The sequence below is a fragment of the Vanessa atalanta genome, chromosome 9, assembly GCF_905147765.1.
Source record: "Vanessa atalanta chromosome 9, ilVanAtal1.2, whole genome shotgun sequence".
Lineage (NCBI taxonomy): Eukaryota > Metazoa > Arthropoda > Insecta > Lepidoptera > Nymphalidae > Vanessa > Vanessa atalanta.
Window position 1 is genome coordinate 4,952,233 of NC_061879.1, and position 16,894 is coordinate 4,969,126.

The window sequence follows — 16,894 nt, forward strand, 5'->3', positions numbered from 1 at the left end:
CGGGCATTGACCGCGACTACACTCATAATAGTATTATATATTTTATAATTATATATATTTTATATATTTTTTTAGTTTTAACTTACTGTAAGTTAAAAGATAAAACAGAACAAACTTTTTTTTCATCTATAGTTATGTGTATCTATTATGATATATATCTATTATGTGGTTTATAAAGTTCTAACTTTTAAGTCATATTTATTTTATAAACATAAAAAAAAAACAACTCAGATAATTTAATAATTATTTAATTTAATAGAAAATGATCTTCTGCTAGACTTTGCTTAGAAATAGCATCTTTAAAACATTCTTTTATTGGTCGCTTTGTTTTTGCAAACTCGGCTAGTGCCTTCTGTAATGTATTTGATTTCATGGTTGAAAGGTTTGTAGCATAGCCTAGAGCTGCGAACACGCGGATGAAAGCAGTCGTACATCCAGAACCTGAAATAAAATAACCTAGATTAATTGAAGTATGTTAATTAAAGAAGAATAAGGTAAATATCGGGCATGAATTATGTGCAATAAAAATAATAAAAAGTAAAAATAAAATCAATATTGTTAGTAAAGCGATAATTGTTTACTAAAATATATTGTTATGATTGAATAGTGAAAAACTGATTTCATGATGAAATAAAATGGCTCAGTGGGTTTAACAGGTGAATCTTAAGCGAAGATTCTTTGTTGAAGCCCGGCGAGCATCGCTCAATATGTAGCTGGGCGGTGAAAGAAAACATCGTGATGAAGCCCGCATGGGACTGGGACGAATAAAAATCTGCCACTTTTATATCCGCTGTGCAATGTGGTGGCAAAAATTTCAAGACCATGTCACAAGGAGAGAAAATGTTTTATCCATCACTATTTTTGGGATTTGTATTATCTCACCATAGGTTCCGTATTCCCCTGATTTGTAATCGTGGGGAAAAATATAATGATATTCAGGCCAGAACGTTCTATTTAGTAAGAACACCGTGTTTGAGTCTGGTGGGTACCTGGAAAATTATTTCAAAATTTAGTATGTTTTTATATCACATTACGTAAATTTTTATCATTCGTATTAATTATTGTAATTCAAAAAAATACAAAATATATCAATGATAAGGAAAGTAAATAAGAACATCAATCATACTTTTCGCCTTCTTTTAGTCCCCAAAGGCAAACACCGCTCTCCAATAGCCAAGAGCCGTGTAGCAAAAGTGCATATCGGAGGAAGCCTATCACGAATACTGTACTTAAAACTGTTTCATCCCAGTATTCTAGCGGCGCATTCAGAGGAAGGAGCAGAAAGAAGATCCCGTATAGTACCCAATAGAATCTGAAATTAACTAATTGTTATACCATTTCTAATTTTCCGTTGTACTTGAAATTTTAAATTTGTTATCAAATAAAAATAGTAGTTTATCGTCCATTATGTAAAATATATCTTATGAAATTTTTATCTGAATTAGGTAGTACCACAGCTGTATAATCAATTACAAATTGTAGTGAACGATTTAAATTAATCTAACGTTATTAAAAAAAAAAATGCATAAAACATTGAAGTTTTAATGAAAAAAGTTTCGCTCTTTTTTTAATTAAATATTTTTTATAAAAATAAATTAATTATTTGCCGTTTTCATGAAAGTTGTGATCCAAATATTTATCAAATAAATAAAAAATACTGCACAAAATTTTAATCTCATTTTAATAGTATCATTTGAAAAAATCCTAAATATACATTACTGATATTTGACAAATTATTTTTTAAAAAGACATGTAATGAGTTGTAAGTTATTTCTGTAAATAATACATTAACGAGCAGGTTGCCTTCTTTAAAATGTAGAGATGTCTTCCTGTATAAATTTTGAGATAAAAAGGAACGAGAACCAGGCTAAATGCAAAGTCTTAAGCTTCAAACTTCATGTCATTTCTACAAAACGACATCGTTAACCATATAAATAGGTACTTATTCAATTATAAAGTTTAAGTTTTTGATCACTTTTTTATTTAAATTAGTTTTAATTATATTTTATTTATTATCTTAAAACTACCCATTCACATTGAAACGTAATGCCCATATTAGCATACCGCGCCGAGCGCTCACCAAGAGAGGACGTATCGACGAAATCAGTCACGAGGTTATACGTGGTTACAATTATAGCACGGCAAATAAGTTTGATCTGAAGTATTGACAAATTTATTTTAATTTATATTAAACTTATTCAACGATAAAAAATGATATTTTTTTGATGACAATACATTATAACTGAATTCATAAAAAGGAGGGCATCAATTCAATTGTATTTTATATTGTATTATTGTTCAGAACCAGGTAACACACATTTTACTTTAACCTTAAATTAAAAAGAGGAAACCTTATTGTCTTTAATTTATTGTATTCATTGATGAACTGATGAATGATTATAATGAGACCAGTTCCCTTAGAGGTTAGGGTAATAATTATTTTTGTGAAATTTTCGTGTCATACAACATTTGGACTAAAAGTTATGTTTAACTTTAAATTTGCAGTTACTATGAGTGACAATGGATTTTAATAATTTACACAGTTTTTATTTTTTATCTATTGACTGTCTGTCTATATATGTATTATAATTATTTCAGTTATTTATTATAATTCGCATGTTATTTATTTTCTATATAAATGAAAATCAAAATGGAATGAATAATGTAATAGCATCACGATGCTTTATATCGATTGGCTTGACTGTAGTAGTTGTGCATACACACATACTCACACAAGCTTAAAAATGATAGAAACTGAGAAGTGGCATTTGGAATAAGCGCTCTTTGATTTTATGTATACAGTTAAAATTTATATAGACTTGTTTTTTTTTTATTGTGGAATATAATATATTAATACATTACAATTCATACTATGGTTATTAGTTAAGATCAGAAAAGCCAGAATAATTTCATATTTCACCCGCACGTCCCTTACACGTTCCTCTTAGTACGAGATCTCATTTCTATGCTGATTGTATCTAGACAACGACCAGTTTTGTATTTTGTACTTCAGAAATTATTGTAAAGAAAGTTAATTTTAATAAGATTATGTACTATGAATTATTATATAACGTAATCAGAGTTATTTTCGTTCTTCTCTCGTCTCAATGGATCAACTTATTTAAGATACATACATATATGTATGTTAGAAATACCAGTGACTTGCGACAGATATTAAGCATTTTTTCAGAATAAATATAATTCAAAGGGAATTTACAAAATTTCTAAAGTCAGCCCTCCATTATGAGTCAGTACAATCAATTATCTGGTCTTTCTCCCAACAATTACAATTAGTACTAGCGTACGATATGGCATTAAAAGTATAAATAAAAATAAAAAAAATTGACTACAGCTTGGGATATTTCTCATCAAGAAAATATTCATATTTTATGTTTTGGATATTGGTTGTATTTAGTTTACCATAAAATATTTTGTTTCTGACTTTGAACTGGATTTTAACATGCGTAACCGTGTCAGTCATTTGCAATCACGCTTTGTGCCCGCCTTTAAGAGCCAGTATGTTTTAAACTTCAAATAAAGTCAGAGGATTACTTGCGACTAATTTAAGAATAGTGGAGTACATGGCCATATACGAATTGATATAAACATTATATTTACCTTTTTTGGAACATGACAACTGAGTCTTCTTCAAGGTCTGACATATCGATAGAGTTCTTCAATGCGGCTCCGTATTGGCTAATTGATCTTATTCTTGTAGCGAAATGTGCGTGGAAAAATCCCTTTGTTGTGTCATAGGGGTCTGAATCTGTCTTAAAATATGCATGATGAAATCTATGATTTTGTACCCAATTGTATATGGGACCCTGTAAAATAAAAAACGCGTTGTTAAGGCACATCGTACGTATTACAACATAGTTTTAGAATTTAATTTCTTAGTAAATTATTTTATTTTTACTAAAGTTAAATAGGTACGCAAATTTGAATGTATTAAATATATTTTTTTAAGCAATAATTTAACTAAGACTAGTAGCAATGACATTGAGATTGAACATTGGAAATTTACTGACTCAGTTCAAAAATGATGATCGATATCGAAACAAAAATGTGATAATGTTTATGCATATAGTAACAGAACTTTCAATGTTAAATACAATATAAACGACAGTTACTAAAGTAAACAACATATATGCAACTTACTAGTCCGGCCATAGTTTGACAAATCATAAGTACGATTCGCAGCTCTACGCTGGCATTATATGTCCGATGAGCCCATAGCCTATGTGCACCCGCCGTTACGCCTAATATAGGTATTAATGTAAGAAATACCACTGAAAATAAATATAATTATTGTCAAGTTATTGTTAAATGTGAAATGTATTGCGATACTGTCATAATAATAAATTACACGAATTTATATAGTTCTATTGAAGCTATACTTAAGAATGAGAGTCTGGCTGGTCAGAGGAGATAATATGACAGGAGAATAAGATACGGAAATTACTAATTTAAATTTAATTTTGATACTTAAATATCGTGATCTTATAAATTAAAAATATCTTCTTTTTACGGATGTCAAATTTATGACGATAGAGAGAAATCATCGCTTAACAGAACACTACCAAGTGTGTCAATTTAGTTTGAACGTCTAAAAGCCCGAATTATTTATAAAAATAAATTGTTGCATTCGTAATAATTAAATGTAATGTTTCTTCTTTATTAATCTTTATTTAAAATATGCATTTATAGTGCAGAACAATTTAATTGAGAATGCTTCAACGCATCGTGGGAAGACTTATGTATTCTATAGTTAGAAGATAATAAACAAGTGAAACTTTGATTATGCATTGTGTATGAGTTCTCTGTATTAGAGAGTATCGATAATGTTGTTATCTTACAGGATACAATTTAATAGATTTTCTAGTAAAAATAAATTTGTAACGATAGTGAAATGACACTTACAGAATATGACGGTAAGTAGTTTCGCTTCGAAGAAAAAACACCAAATGCCATATAAAGAGAGAAGGTGTATGTGTATGAAGAAAAGTACCGCCGGCCAATTGGGTTCTTTGGCTTTACTCAGCTTCGACAGATCCTCTGTTGATGTTGCAGTCATTGTTAACGGTGTATCTGAAACTGTTGTAAAATAAAATTTTGTTAGAAACAGCCATAGAGTAGCTGGTTAAATCCCGCTATCTAATAAAAGACGAAGATATTTTCTGAATACCTAACTCAAAGAACTATAAATATGTACGGTTAACGTACAACATTTTTTTTAGTATATAATTTGGTATCAATTTTACCGTCGGCGCAAAGATTATCGAGTTGACCAAGGGATGACGCGGAATAGTATTCAAACCATACCTAATTAATTAAATCTTAATATTCTGCGTGGTCAATTACAAAATATCTAGCACATCCCTGGATCATACAATATAATATACATTATACAAAATACTATACTTAAAATACATAAAATTTATACGAGATGAAAGTTGAAAGATGTAAGTAGCTCCGCTTCGCAGTTATATTACACGCTTTAAGACTATTGATGCGACAGGTGAGAAATTCGTGTTCTTGTAAATTATAAACGGCTTATAGTAAATAACTTAAATAGCTTATGTTTTGCTTTTTAGTAATTTTGATTTAACTAAATATTGCGAGAATGTATCAAACAGCAATAATTAGTAAGTAAGTATTGTTCTGTTCCGGCTTCAAGGCTGAGATATCTAGTGTAACCAAGTGGTAGTGGCTTTGTACTAGCCCGTCTGGATAGGTATCACCCACTCAACAGATACTCTATCGCCAAACAGCAGTACTGTTGTGTTCCGATTTGAAGGGTAAAAATGAGCCAGTGTAATTATAGGAACATCTTAGTTCCCAAGGTTGGTGGTGCAATGGTGATGTAAGGAATGGCTATTTCTTATAGCCCTGATGTCTTCGGGTGAGTATTTAACATCAGGTGGCCCAATTTTGCGCCAAACTATTTAATTAAAAAGATATCCGTCCCGATATTACAAGACATATATAACTTTATTCCATATCGATTGGTTACGTTATTTTGGTGTCAATCTAAAGAACACACACCGACAAAACCAATCTTTTCCGTTATAAGTATATGACAATAATGCCTACAGAGTATTCTGTTGTTAATGAATAACGTTACGTAAAAACAAGAATGCCGTGTCAATGATAATTCCATTGAAATACTAAATATATGCTAAACTTTTTACGCATTGTCAGTAAAATTTCAGAGGTTGTATGAAATATTACAATACAAAATTCAAGTCTTAAAAATACCCACGTCATGTAGGTGCACACGCAAATCAATTGATCACTACCTTGATTTGTATTTTCTGGACTTCATTTATACATATATTATAATATTTTAATTGTAATACTGTTAATAATACAAGATGTAGGCTTACAGCTAACAAAATGTCACAATTTGTATAAACATCAGTATTTTTTTCTAACCGCAACACTTTAATACTCAGTATTGCTGTTTGGCGGTGAATATTTGATGACGGTCTCGCACAAGGCCTATCAAGAAAATGCCATTACTAATCCTAAAATTTACAAAGTGTCGTTGACTGGAAATATCAACATGAAATAACGTTAATTAAAACCAAAGAAAGATAGAGATTAGATCATTTGAAAAACATAATAATTGTTTCGATAAATATGTGATTCCCTTTGGCCTTACGGCTAGAAATAAAACCATATTTCTTTATTGAAAATGAATATTGTATAAATAAATCACAATGTAACGTTAGTGTACAAAGGTATTTTGTATACCTACTTGTGATTAATTCTTGTGACGGGCAAATTGTAACGATACGTTGCAATAAATTGACCTTTGTATAATAATTGATTAGTACTTACATGCAAGACGCGAAAGCACTTTATATTATTCAACTCATTACAATTACTCGACTTAAGTACATAACACAAGAAAAAGTTTATCAATCGATATCGATTCAGTGAGAAATATATTTGTGTCGAACACAAGCAGGTCGACTGTCTGAGTCGCGTGTGGATGTGTGCAACTGTAGCAAAGCACTAATTTGTCGTAGGTATCGCAATTGACTTTTATGTATACGTATGTATGTGTCGTTAGGTTGTTATATTCAAGCATTGTATTATGCAACGGTGGATCTTTTCTTGAGTGAGTTTTTATTTACGCTGATTTTACAAATACAAAAGTATTAAGTATTTTGTTCACTACTAAATTGTTATGAAGGTATTAATTACCATATGATAACTATTTACTTGGACGGTGTTATTTATATTGTATCTATCTTACCGTAAAATTAAATATGGTAACTGTGACTTGTCTATAAATCACAGAGATATTACGATTCTGTGGAACATTGATGCCGTTCTTAAGGTTTAGGCACCGAGTGTTATTATACCGCTTAGAGGTGTAGTTTAACGAGTTGATACATTCATTTCCTTGTGTTATTTTTTTTTTATTGTGTAGTATTTGTAATTATACAAATATTAAATTTGTATTAAATAATTAAGTCTTCCGGAAACAACCAAAAATACTTAAATTATGATAATCCATCACATAGTTTGACTAAAGGCTCAATGGTGAATATGATATGTGATCCAAAAGTTTTGATAGCGAATAATAATAACTTTTGGAAATAAATGAGCCACGTGTAAAACGATTATAATATTACTAGCGATCCGCCCCAGCTTCACACCGGTACAATTTATTTATATATATAAAATATTAAATAGGTATTATATTTTATTTTATAACTCTTATTAATTTATTTCTTGTTTCATACAACAAGAAATAAATTATTAAAGTATGTCACAAATGAGAATTATGAATCATATAAAAATTGATTTTATTATAGCCAGTTTAGACCATTCGTTTCGCAACAAACTATTTGGTTTACTTTGGTTGCGCGTAATTTCGAATCGGCGATATATTTTCTTAAGTATTCATTCGAAAGATAATTATTGTGTTAAAGACAACTTTAATCTATATTAAATACTCAAGGTAACTTAACTGTTTAGCTGAATAAGAATAATAATTATTGAAGAAATTGGCTTCGCAAATACCCTATAGCGTGTCATCTGTGATAGACAAAAATAGATACAATATTATGAATTTCCCTTTGTAGATAGAGGCGCTGTCGCAGATTCGTAGACTTTTTTGAGGCATACAATTTTCTAGATAATTGTAGTTGTTTGTATAAATCTAGAATATATGTAGATACCGTTAGTCATGTGAGTATAAGAAAACTGTTTTTTTTTTTTTAAATATAATACTGTCATAGTTTAGCCATTTTGTTGAATATATTTTATAAATACCAAACCTCGTTTATAGATTTTTCAATAATTTAAATGCGAAAATCCGTTGAGTGACTTAGAAGAAGTTAGCAGAGATACAGTAAAAGGCAGAAAGAGACTTTGTTCTATACTATTATTGATCTGAGCTGAGCCCGCGTGAAATCATTTTGCAAAGTGAAGAATGTTATTACTATTGAAAAAATTATATAGAGTTTATTACTTCTGGATTAACAAGCTACTAATATTGAAATAATTATTTAAACACGTTTAGTTTATCGATTACAAACAAACAAATTTACCCACTCTATAATGTTAGTGTAGATAATTCGTATAACAATATAATTGTAGGCGATAATACTCAGCGACGAAAAATAACGAGCGTCTATAAAACTAATTGGTTTATTTAATTAGTTGGTTTAATTATACAGATTTGCATCATAACGATGTTTTTTTAATAAACGGCAAATTAACAAAAATATAATATTTAACTTATTATGGACTTATGAATTGTAATAACTTTGTTTGTTATAACAATTCATAAGTCACTTGTTTTACGATGCAAAATTGCGAAGTTTCTCAGTTATTTTCAAAAAATATATATTGATGAGATACTTGTGATATCTTTCTTCTGAATTCTCCTTCTTCTTTAATTTAAATTTACAATCTCTCGTTCATATACCAATACTATAGTATACTATAGTATACCAATAGTAGTACTATTTCATGTTTATGGGGAGAAATAGTCAACTATATGAAAGATTTGGTTGTATGATAATAGAAAAATTACAATTTTTATCTTTATTTTGCCCGTACAAATTTGGGGCCAGTAACTAGAAGCAAAATAAATCATTTTTTAGATTAAATTTTGAGCAAAAAGCGAAAATTTAAAGATTAAATTTAAGTTATGAAAAATAACAATAATCAATTATTATTGCATATAGTCGCAAAAAAAGGTCGTTTGTAGATGAATTTTGCAAGAAGAAACTCGAAATCCACCGGAGAACGAGAACTTCCATTATCAGAACGCGATATGCGACATTGACTAAAACAATTACTAAATTTATAGGTTACACGTACAGTCACCGAAATTCGGTTGTCGACGTTTCAGGAGTGAGATAAGAAGTGAATTCTTACAGAATCGCACTGGTGGTATATATATATATGTATACTCTAATACTCTACAGAAAAAGTCAAAGAAACCATGTTAACGTTTGGCTATCAATTGTACCTAGAGCTCTTTGGAGCAATTCTTCATTTGGGATGGGATAAAACTTTAGAAAGGCAAATCAAAATTATTGGTTTCCTAATTTGTCAAAATACGTCAGAAAATTTGTTGCAAATTGCATTATGTAGAGTAGCTAAATCGCGAAGTGAAAAACAACAGATAGAATTACACCCCATACCAAAAGCTAATATTCCTTGGCTTACAATCCACATCGACTTCACAGGTAAATTCAATGGCAAAAATGATGAAAAAGAATACATTTTTGTTTTGGTAGACGCTTTTACCAAATATGTCTTGTTCTGGCAGTCCACAAGAATTAATACTGATAGTGCTATCACCGCTCTCAAAGCTGCTCTTCAAGACCCCTATGTGCGTTATTGCAGATAGGGTAGATGTTTTGCGAACAAAGATTTTAAAGATTTTTGTGCCAGTCACAATATTCGACTATATTTAATAGCAAAACGTTATTGTCATGTGGTCATATTTGTAGTTTTTGCTAGTTATCATTTATTTTTTTATATATTTTATTTTCGAATTATTTTTTATCCAATATTTATATTTTAAAATGATTAGTTACGATATGCGACTATATACTTATGAAATTGTAACTGGATTTTAGTTAAAGTTATTCCAACCAAACACCTTATTTAAATACAATAGCTTAATTAGCCTTTAGCCTTTTTTCTATCACGGGTGACGCTATCCAAAGGTCATTAAGAGTAAATATTGAAAGTTCAATAACATTACATAGTGTATTTTAATTAAAAGACAATACGATCGATGCAAAAGTGATGAAAAATTATCAACGACGATTAATAGATGAAAACTTACCAAAATAATATTATACGGTTTAATAAAATATAGTAACTTGAAGAAATCAATATCCTTTAAATGTCTCACTGCTTGGAAAGTACTCCTAAGAGGGTTCTTAAGGCTCGGAGTTTATTCTAACTGTGTCATATATAGCAGAATATCATCAGATACAAGTTACCTCACAGAAGGAAAACATCTCCTTCCCTGATAAGCATGATGTTAATATAAGCACCAATAAACCCTTGGTAAATCCAGAGGTGCTCGCTAGCTTAGTCCGTTAATTAGATTGTTTTAATATCATAAATTTTTAAACAAATAAAATATAATATACTAAAAATATCCATATAAAAAAATAGATAATATTTAATTTTTTGTACATAATATTATCCTTGAAATTATAAGTTAGTAATTCATATGCATTATTTACTTTTGAATTAAGATAATTTTGGTTTAAGAGAACATTTAAGTATTTTAGTTATTTACTTCAAATTTAGTAAAAAAAATAAATGTTATTTACTTACCCATACCCAGGCATTTTAGTTATTTACTTCAAATTTAGTAAAAAAAATAAATGTTATTTACTTACCCATACCCAGGCATTTTAGTTATTTACTTCAAATTTAGTAAAAAAAATAAATGTTATTTACTTACCCATACCCAGGAATTTTAGTTATTTACTTCAAATTTAGTAAAAAAAATAAATGTTATTTACTTACCCATACCCAGGCACCCGTCTTAGGCACCGTCGAACGCGTCCGCGTTTTCTGTTTCTGTCACTCGAATAGGAAAACAATGACTGGTACAAAAGTCGTCAGTATTACCTAATAAATATTTATAATTAAAAATAAGGCAATAATTACACTACAAGCGGTGCTATAATATATATAAATGACTTACAAAATTTTGGATCACCAAATACTATAATAATAGATTATGATAATAATATAGATTACTTGTTTCGATGAGTTTTGGGGTTTCGCTATCGTTCTTGAGCTCTAAACATTTTCTAGTATTGTACAAATATAAGGTATCAACAAATATTCTATACCAATATTTTTATTTACATAAAATTGAGTCATCAGATGGTAAGTGTTAACCACAGCCCATAGACATCGCCGCTGCAAGAAATTTTAAAGATTCTTTCAATCAATCTTCAAAACAAGTCACAACTATACTTAGTAAGTATTGCTGATTGGGGATAGAGTATGTATGTATGTATACCCAGACAGGCTTGCACAAAGCACTACCACAAAGTTAAAATAGTAATTTGAGTAACTAAATAAGTTAGTCAATATTACTATTTTAAATTGGTTTGTTATAATTTAGTTTGGTCTTTATACGAACTTTTAATTTGATACAAGTATAAATTAAACACGACGGTTAAAAAGTCAACGGACTCGCATACAAATATATACTTCTTTATACCTCAATAAGTTCATACATTATTTGGTTTTTAATTTTGTTGTTCCGTTGACACCAATACTGCGATCTAACTGTCCGCGCGCTTTTTTTTTTATCGTTCAAGTTGTGGTAGATTTTTTTTAACGTAACGTCGCTTCAACTCCTACATCTGAATCTATAACACAGGCATTCGATTTGGCGCCATATTCATGTGTTTTCTTAGGGTCATTATACTGTGCAATAAAATTGCGCAGTGCAAGAATTACTCAGAGATACAGGTATGTTTTCTAGCTTTAGGAGCTGAAGAGTTGGCTAACCCGCTCTTTTCAAAGCTTAGATTCTAGGGTCCCCTGTACTCCGGCGCCCTGGTGCACTGCACCACCTGTACTACGCCACTGTTTGCAACCATGATGTAGAAAGCGATGCTGATTGCTGATAGACTTGGATAGTATAGTTCAGTTGGGCAAGGAGGTCCAGTATATCCCTCGAGACTTAATAGAAATATGTATTTCTATGTATCTAAGTAAACTGGTAATTTTATTTAGTCGTGAGTCTATATTTTGTATGATGGTTCCAGAGTTTAAGATATAAATAGCCCATACTATATTGCATAATTTACAGGATTTAATGATAACGATTGTGTTTATTCAGTTTCAAATAAAAGAAAAATAACGAATGTAACGAATACGGTACAATAGTATAATAACGAAGCAAGTCAATTTTTTTGTCGGTTTTCACGCAAACACTATATACAGTATAGAAATTTATATTATGATTGCTTACAGCCTCAAAATTCGACCGATGCCAAAAGCTGTAATGCAGCGCTATTCTATAAGAATTCACGTCATATGTCACAAGTGAAATGTTGAAAGCCGACTTGCAGTGTTGCGCTATTTTTATGCGTGTATGTTTTAAACATTATAATTATGATAAAAATATATAACGTAGCTGACTGGCTGGCTCATAGTCGATGCTACTATTCTATCCATATATTATTTATACATACATACCTAAACTGCCATTTATGTTTGAAAAAATGGGATTAAGTATACAAAAATTAGATTCTTCAATTTATTTGTTAATTCAATATCAATCCTTATAAAAAATAATAGCATATTATATTTTGTGCGTTTTCTCTTAACGATTGTAGCAAATCGGACAAGAACATGTCGATATATTTTCTACGTGAGTTTTCTTTTTTATGAAAGTAATGCCAAAAAAACAGCAAATATTATAGTAACTTCCTACGGCAAAATTGGATGTTCAATATCCGATACGTTCACTTTGTCAAAATATACAATTTTCACTAACGTTCCATGACACTTTTCACGTAACAATAATAATGCAGTTGAAAATTCAAAATATTGGTTTTAAAGGTAATACAAATTCACGCTCTCTTATGTTCTGCGCAGAGAGCTTTATGTTCTGATAATATTAAATCTATTGATTTATAAATACTTCCTATGCATTTAATAATATTTTAATTATTATGTATAGAAGTGATCGCGCGCGGTTTCAAGCACGTTTTAGGGGTTAGTCGTCAGGCGTAAGTAATAAAAAGTAGCCAATGGCCAAGCCGAGATGGCCCAGTGGTTAGAACGCGTGCATCTTAACCGATGATTTCGTGTTCAAACCAGGCAGGCACCACTGAATTTTCATGTGCTTAATTTGTGTTTATAATTGATCTCGTGCTCGGCGGTGAAGGAGAACATCGCGAGGAAATCTGCATGTGTCTGATTTCAACGAAATTCTTTCACATGTGTATTCCGCCAACCCGCATTGGAGCAGCGTGGTGGAATATGCTCCAAACCTTCTCCTCAAAGGGAGAGGAGGCCTTTAGCCCAGCAGTAGGAAAATTTACAGGCTGCTAATGCTGATAAAAAAATGTCCTTCGTACCCAATCGCGTCAAATTTGGTTCAAAGGTTTGGATGTGAAGGAGCAGTAGACAGACAAACTGATAGACAAAGTTGCTTTGGCATTTATAATATTGTTATAGATTAAGGATCTGACTAACTTCTTTTAAAGTAGAAACTTTGGCGTTGTTACAATATTTTTTACAAATAAAACCGATATCGGAGCTAATGGTTTTAGTCACATGTTTATATTGAACAATTTAACCTGCGCTTTCTTACTTATAAAAAAACAAGCTCGATTGATAAGTTTTGTAAAAGTCGAATACACAGGCATCTTTAGAAGGAAGGTAAGTATCTCATTTAAAAGACAATATCACATTCTTCGAAATTTTTCTCAAGTAGTGAAATTGCGATATCAGGAGGAGAGATAAGCTATTTAATTTTAGAAATAGGAATGTCAACAAAAATATATTTTAGTTATGTTGTAGCATTCCGATCTAAAGTAATTTGTTTAGTTAGCTTATGGCCGGTGGGTTGTGGCTTCGTTATACGTAGAATTATTTTGTATTAGGTAGAATACCAGTTTGTTTAGCTTCAAACATTCTCTGAAACACGCTCAATATAGTGGTACCAATTTCGTGTCAAAATATTTGTCGGTTTTGCGTGATGAAAGTTAAAAAAAACGATATTTGTATATAGATATGATATTAAATCATATTCTAATTAATTTCAATTTCATATTTGAATTGAATAGCGTCACGCAAGATATATTAATAACTAGCTGGTGCCTGCGATTCCATTCGCGTGACTTTAAGCCTCAAAAGTAGGGATATTATATGATTGACATATTTGTGTACCTTTGCGTCTGTTGTGGTATTTTAGTTCCCAAATGGATGGACATACTCTATTTGAGTGCTTTTTCATCGATAAAAATCAATTCACTAACAACCGAACGTTTTAAATTTATAATTTATTCTTGTAATATTAAAAAAGTTGTGATGTATTTGTCTAACTGCGCAATGTATATTACACGTAGTGCCGTCGGGGATTAAAGCATATATTTTTAATCATATTTTTGTGATCTATTGCGTTAATAAATACCCCCAGTACTATTTTTTCTCAAATATCTTCCATGTACAGATTTCGATCAGTTATAATTTTATTATTTGTATAGAAGATGAAGATAATCTTGTAATGTTAAAAAGTTACATTTATAGGTGTAGATATTCGCTAAGAACGGATTTCACGAAACTCCACTCCTAACGGGGTAAACGGAGGTTGGAAGTTTTATAAATTTCGCGCGGGTAGAGCCGCAGTTCCAGCTAGTAGCAAATATATTTTTAAGCTACAAAGTAATTTCAATGTATGTAATTAGTTAATATTGTATAATGATAAAAATATTATAACGTTCGTTAAGAAGTGTTTTGCAATAATTATTTGAAATAAGGTAAGTTAGTGACCCGTTTAAATAAATCACTTACACTATTACACAAAAGTTGTCAAAAGATGTTGACTATCAGAAATAATTAGCGGTTAATTTTTATAAACAGCAACTTGCTTGGCTGTTTGATTTTTACTTAAGCTTACGGCTAAAATATTTTGAAACTGCAACAAAGGACCAATAGCCTGAAGCATCGAAATAATTACGCCTTTGACATTTTATTTCATAGCTTCGACAAATGGACCCACTAACTTTCGTTTTATTTAATTACAATGGAGTGACGAAACTTGATAAGGTTTGAGCGAGCTCCATTTAAAACTTTGTAAGCAATTGTATTTGACACTATCTACCTACTACCTACTCTAATTACCTATTTTAGGAGACGATTAATTATGGCAAACATGATAGTGATACTCGCTTGTCGGGCTTTGTGCTAGCCCGTTTGGTTAGATACCCACTCATCATGTACTGTATCATCAATATTTTGTATTGTTGTGTTCCAGTTTGAAGGGTGAGTGAGCCAGTATAATCACAGGCAAAAGGGACATGATGACTTAGTTCCCAAGGTAAGTGGGGCATTGGTGATGTTAATAAAGGTTAATATTTCTTACGGCGCCAGTCGATGGGTGGTGTTTACCACATACCATCACCTATTAGTACTGGCACTGCCTATTTACTCGTCCACCTGCTTATTACATAAAAGAAAAAAGTGAGAAAACTTTGCCAAGAGGCATTGGCTCTGGAAGAAGTAAACAATAAACGACTAAAACACTGCTTGCTCCTGAAATGTCGTCATGGTGTTCCAGAAGCACAAAGCATTACAAGTTTAAGTTTAGTTTTTGGCAGTAGATTAATTGATTAGTGGTACACACATAAACGAGTCGATGAAGGGATAAGTCTTAAGGTATTAAAAGGGCAACTGAGGTCACATTTTTTATTTTTCAAATTTTCGTATATCGCATAAATAGTACAAAAAATACCATTACATTTCTTATCTTATTTAATTGTTATCCTTAAACATATTCAAAAATTAAAAATATATATTATTACATACGATAAAATTTGCAAATAGTAACCTTTTTTAAGAAAAGCTTAAGAACTCTTAAATGTCCGGTATACATACATAATACGCACGCCAACAGAATGGGATGCGACCTTTTACAACTGAGATACGCGTGGCCGCCCGGTGGTGCTAGTTTCGGCGACTTCGTATCGATGCGAATGTTATTAGTACATATGTTGCAATGTTTTTCATGCTCGTGATTTGTTACAGGATTATTTTTAAGCATTTTCAACATTCGAGCAATCGATTATTTTAGTGATTACAATAATTAAATATGAATTATTTATCTAAAACCGGGAACAGGTAACATTTTGAGAAATCAAATACATTTAGTAATATGGACATAAATGGCACTTTTATATACATATTTACATAGAATTAATACGCTAAAATCATTACTCCGTTTTCGTTTTGCCAATCGGATAATTTTATTGTTCAGAAATCCATCGCTAACGGACCTTTATTCGAGAATTTCGAAATTTAATTGTCAAAATTCCATTCTATTCTGAAAGCGCGTAATAATTATTACCTGGAAAATGTATTGATACAAACTTACAAATTTGTAATACTACAAACCTTTAAATTATAATTTAGTTGGCGTTGATCATATAAATAATATATTGGTAATACATAACACAAATACACCCTTATAAAATATATTTCGCTAATAAAATTATATTAATAAAAGTAATGACCTTAACGACATTACATATAAATTTATATATTTAAGGTACTTGTTAAAATTCGGAGTTTACGTATTTATAAATATTTTTTTACAACATTCAACCAAATGCTATATTACATACTTAGATATTTGCTAAAATCTAAT

The 16,894-nt window shown here is 30.6% G+C and overlaps 1 protein-coding gene across 2 annotated transcripts; it reads right to left on the bottom strand.

Annotated features, from left to right (window-relative positions):
* Positions 1-232: 232 nt before the first annotated feature.
* LOC125066571 (acyl-CoA Delta-9 desaturase) lies at positions 233-11,097 on the bottom strand. Of its 2 annotated transcripts, none has more exons than XM_047674701.1 (7): positions 11,023-11,097; positions 4,921-5,094; positions 4,159-4,289; positions 3,619-3,824; positions 1,127-1,312; positions 883-989; positions 233-441 (listed from the first exon to the last, which is right to left on the bottom strand). In XM_047674701.1, exons 1-7 carry the CDS (start codon positions 11,024-11,026, stop codon positions 248-250), a joined length of 1,002 nt encoding a protein of 333 aa, XP_047530657.1. In that variant the 5' UTR covers positions 11,027-11,097; the 3' UTR covers positions 233-247. The 2 variants fall into 2 exon arrangements, with proteins under 2 accessions (XP_047530657.1, XP_047530658.1); XM_047674702.1 differs by lacking the exon at positions 11,023-11,097 and adding an exon at positions 6,844-7,026.
* Between the last annotated feature and the right edge of the window lie 5,797 nt (positions 11,098-16,894).